The following is a 5,000-nucleotide window of genomic DNA, read 5'->3' as shown; positions in this document are numbered from 1 at the left end:
CAAACTTGAAATGAGACAAAACATTATTGATAAAACTGAAAACAAAAATAACAGAACTGAACAGACTTTTCTGTGCATTATTAATCATTTATAATGAGCAATTTAAATGCATCAGTACTGACTGTAAAAATACTAGCATTCCCAAGTTTCTGAATCAGCCCGAGACTTATTACCTGTCAATAAAATCATCATATTCCACACGTCTGGAGATTCATCCAGGCAATAACAAACCAAAGATTTCAGTTCAAAAGTGAGTCCAGTATTAAACATGTGCGTCTGACACAATAACAGCACAGCCATAATTCATTACGAAGCTCTTCACAAATTACAAAAACATTAAAAACATTCGAAAATAGGCTCTGGACAAAGAAACGTCTGAAAAAGTGCTGGATAGATCAACTTTAAAACAGCTTCGGATCAAAACAACATTTCAAAGTGCTTGGCAGATCATCTGTAAAAATCTTCAATGGTTAAAAACACTCTGAATGTAGAAAACTAGACTACAGCGTGCTTCTTCACGCCAGCATCTTTAGCAAGGCACGTCGACTGGATTCAAGTTTCACATCCTGTTGCTGATGTGCATTAGAAGATCCTTCAGCGTGGAAACGTGAACGGATCCGTCTTTGGGTGCGAGCAGTTACTGAGAACCAGCTGTTCAATCACAGACAGACAGAAAGGAGACTGATCTAATAATCCATTAGGACACAGTCGAGTCTTCTGCTGCGCAGCATTGGTTTACAGCACAAGAACAGAACAGGACTGACTATTTTAGATTTCCCCACGGACAAACCAAACAGCTTCTCACATGATTTTAGCCACCAGGGTCGACACATAACCGCCTTCCAGTCTTTGTGTTGAAATATTATGTCCTCTAAAATGAAAAAAAAAAACAAACAAACAAAAAACTAAGAGAAGTTGGATAACAAAATCAACTTTCAAAAAACAGCACTCAGTAAAGGCTGCGGTTTCATCAGTCATGCTGAACCTGATGAAGCGGTCAAATAAATAAAGCCGTCAGTGTTTACGAGGGACAGCATCAGATTGGTGTCAGAGACGGGACGATGACTGAACAGATGCACAATCACAACTCATCCCTTAGAGGTTCTGCTCAGACACACAGCGGAGTCTGGAGAGTCAAGTGACTGGAAGTGATGAAGATGATGAAGATGAAGGGAGTGTGGACAGAAGGACAGAGCTCAGCTGCTCCGGCGGTCTGGAGTCAGTGAAGGCACAGGAGCGTCCGGTCTGTGACTCTCGTGGTCACTCGTTGCGGTTGCTGTTGAAGGAGTCTAAGACCGTGGCGTTGGTGTTCTGGAAGAGCCACTGCTGGCTGAGAGACGAGGGATCGCAGGAGTTCATGAAGATCCGCTTCTGTGCAGCGTCAGAGTCAACACAGCTGTTACTGATGGGGTGATAGAGGCTCTTATCCTGCCACACACACACACACACACTTCAGTATATCATAGTTTATACCTGTACATGACAACAATCAGGCACAGTTTTGTTAGCTGATGAGCGTGAGGCTATTTCCCAAAAGTAAAGTAAATCTGACATCGTTTTCTCTTCTGACTGTCTTTATTAACCGCTCTCTATTTGCAGGGCGGGACTTGGTTCAGAGCATCGGTTGTTGATTGGATGTTGCGATGTGGGCATGGCTGGAGGGGAGTTCAAAATAAACTTGGAATGATAAACTCGGTGAAGCATGTACACTGACTAATGTTTGAGATGAGCTCAGTACCTTCCTGTAGGCCCACAGCTGATTCCCCTTCATCCCGTGGCAGTCGTAGAGAGTCACAGGGCTGCTGTGAGACACGGCGTCGAAGCACACCTTCTTAGTGTGCAGCGGGTCTCCGACACGGATGTCTTCTCTCCAACCGAACGTAAAGACCTGCACAACACACACACACACACACACACACACACACACACACACACACACACACAGACCAGCATTCAGCACTGCATATTCTGTTCATTCATTACACTGTCAAACACCATCCAGATAATACACAGAATCTACCTTTAGCTTTAGAGACACAATTCTCTGGGAATCAATCTGAGTCTCTCACCTGACCGTGACTCCAGGTCGGCTCACCTCGTCCCTTCAGACACGTCTCCAGACGGATCGGGGAGCCAGAGGAGAAGTGTTTGCTCTCCATGCAGAGACCGGAGCCGATGTTACGCAGCTGAAACACACACACACACACACACAAACACACACACACACGTTTGTTTCTGTGGATTGTGGGGACTTCTATTCGTAGACTTCTATTACTTTTATACTGACCAAACAATGTTTTCTATCCCCTAACCCTAAACCTACCCCTTACAGAAAACCTGCTTGCATTCTTACACTTTCATATAAACATCATTTACTATTTTATTTTTTTTCCCTCGTGGAGACCACAGGCTGCTCCCCACAATGTTAAAAATTCAGGTTTTACTATCCTTGAGGAGGCATTTGATGCACACTTACTCTCTCACACACACACACACACACTCACACACAAATAAACAAACAAACACACACACACACACACACACACACACACACAAAAACAAACAAACACACACACACACACACACACACAAACAAACAAACACACACACACACACTCACACACAAATAAACAAACAAACACACACACACACACACACACACACAAAAACAAACAAACACACACACACACACACACACACACAAAAACAAACACACACACACACACACACACACACAAAAACAAACAAACACACACACACACACACACACACACACACACACACAAAACAAACACACACACACACACACACACACAAACAAACAAACACACACAAACACACACACACACACACACAAACAAACAAACACACACACACACACACACACACACACAAAAACAAACAAACACACACACACACATTATATGTATATTCAGGTTTTGTTTTTTCCAGAAAATATGCTGTGTGTAATATTATGTATATAATCAGTCTAAACTGGTTTGCTGGGCTGAGCAGGTCTCCCAGTCTGGTCAGGCTGGCTTAAGAGGGCTTTGGGTCATGCAGATAAACACCAGTGTTAGACCAGGCTGAGAGACTATCTGAAACCAGACTAAATCACCTGATCCCCAGGACACACCAAGCTGACGAAAAGCTGACTGTGTTTTCTCCTCGCGTCGCTGCGTCTTTAACACACCGCTCAGACTACAGCCTTCTGCAAACTAACACGTGTGTTCTGTCTGAGAGGAGTTAAGCAGATCTCAATAGTAAATATTCATCATTCTAAAGGAGAAACCGAAAGAAGGATATAGAAGATATACGCAGATATACGAAACGTAAACTTATCAGCGCTTGCTCACCATTTTGAACATCAGTAACGTTGATAACTTTCTTCATTTTAAGTGGCTCATGTCTTATGAAAATATTCTCATATTGGGATGCTTGGGAAAGATCACACAACATTAGCACAGCCTTCTATCTGCGCCGCCTTCATTTACTTACTGACCTGAACATCCAGAGGTCTCACATGCTGAATGTATGACTGTAACCCGACAGATTTTGGCTTGCTGTGTCCCGAGCTTAAGACTGGTTTCAGCAGGAGAACTCTAACCCATTGTTAAACCTGTTCAGACCACTCTGGAGTGTCCTAGCTTTGACTGGTGGTTCTGTGGCACGCACCTCTCCCCACGCAGCGGCCGGAGGCTCCACCGGTGGATAGTGTTTGGGCAGATCCCAGGCCACCTCCGTCATGAACCAGCGGAAGCTCCTGCAGCCCAGCCGGCTCCTCAGCTCCTTCTGTGCCGTCACGTCTCCGGCGGACAGGTGCCGGTACTCCGGCCGCCGCTGGTAGATAAACTCTGCGTACTCGTCCATCCACACCTCGGCCACACGCTTCAGATTCTGCAGCACACCGGTGGATTACACGCTTTCATTCATGTGTTACTCAGTGCTCACTGACGAGTGTTTCTCAATCTAAAGCTGTGTCATCAAACTCTGAGGCCTTCATTCTACATCCCTCACTATTTTGAAGGATTCATCCAATCACCCACAATCCTTTGCACACATACTAATTCACAAAAAATCAGAAAATTAATCAGCGCTGAGCTTATCCTAATTCATCATAAGCTTCAAAAGAGAAAAAGGATTTTGGAGATGAAGGCATTTCTTGTAAATTGATCATGTGATGCTAAACCACTGGAGATGCAGACGGTTGTCATTCACTGAATTGCATTAATAGAAAGTCACTTAATATAAAGATTTGTAAAACATTCATAGTACAGCCTCAGAAGAGCCGGACTACACAGACACAGCTTTCCGTCTGAGAAACACCCCAGATCTTCACTGCTTTAACTGCAGAAATAATCACAATATATTTCACCAGCTTCAGTGCAGTAAACCGGATCAGATCTCCACGTGATCCGGATCTGACGCTCAAACTCACCCTGGCGAGACTCACTCCGCCCGGCACTTTATAGGGCACGTATTTCCTATAGATGTGACCGACTCGAGAGCAGGGGATGTCCTCCATCCGGCCGCCACACATCCACACCTCAGAGAGCAAGAGAACAGGCTTTCAGACGAAGGAAAGCACACCAGTACTGCTGCACCCTACACACCGCAGACTCAGATCACACTGACTGTGTGCTTCTGCAGTGTTGTTGTACACTGTGTAATTATGTGTATGATTAGCGATGAAATATGAATGAATTTGTTTCTAAACATATGTCACACATTCAGGAGTCGCAGCATCAGATGTGAGCAGAAACGGTCAGTAATCACTCCGTAGGGAACACACTGAGTGTCCACTGAAGCACTGCTAAACTGTGACAGATCTTGGAAACAGAGCGTGTTTTCCTGAAACCAATAGAGGTCACTGTATCTGACTTTACTGTGAACACAGCAACAGACTGAGATATGTGACCCTGCAGCACAAAAGCAGTCATGAGTAACACGGGTATATCTGCAGCAATAGCCAACAATACATTGTATGGATCAAAATTATA

At 44.3% G+C, this 5,000-nt stretch overlaps 1 protein-coding gene across 1 annotated transcript in view; it reads right to left on the bottom strand.

Moving 5' to 3' along the window:
- The window catches only part of galnt10 (UDP-N-acetyl-alpha-D-galactosamine:polypeptide N-acetylgalactosaminyltransferase 10 (GalNAc-T10)), a 22,600-nt gene that overhangs the window by 291 nt on the left and 17,309 nt on the right, over positions 1-5,000 (bottom strand). The window contains exons 8-12 of the mRNA XM_079404621.1: positions 4,439-4,546; positions 3,676-3,897; positions 2,070-2,186; positions 1,739-1,888; positions 1-1,428 (exon numbers count right to left, since the gene is read on the bottom strand). The exon at positions 1-1,428 is cut by the window's left edge and continues 291 nt beyond it. Coding sequence (XP_079260747.1) covers positions 1,261-1,428; positions 1,739-1,888; positions 2,070-2,186; positions 3,676-3,897; positions 4,439-4,546 — 765 coding nt within the window. The 3' untranslated portion in view covers positions 1-1,260. The remainder of the gene's footprint in view (positions 1,429-1,738; positions 1,889-2,069; positions 2,187-3,675; positions 3,898-4,438; positions 4,547-5,000) is intronic.

Source organism: Barbus barbus (genome assembly GCF_936440315.1).
Source record: "Barbus barbus genome assembly, chromosome: 43".
Taxonomy (NCBI): Eukaryota; Metazoa; Chordata; class Actinopteri; order Cypriniformes; family Cyprinidae; genus Barbus; species Barbus barbus.
Note: the sequence above shows the minus strand (reverse complement) of the source record. Positions and strands in the feature narration are given on the sequence as shown.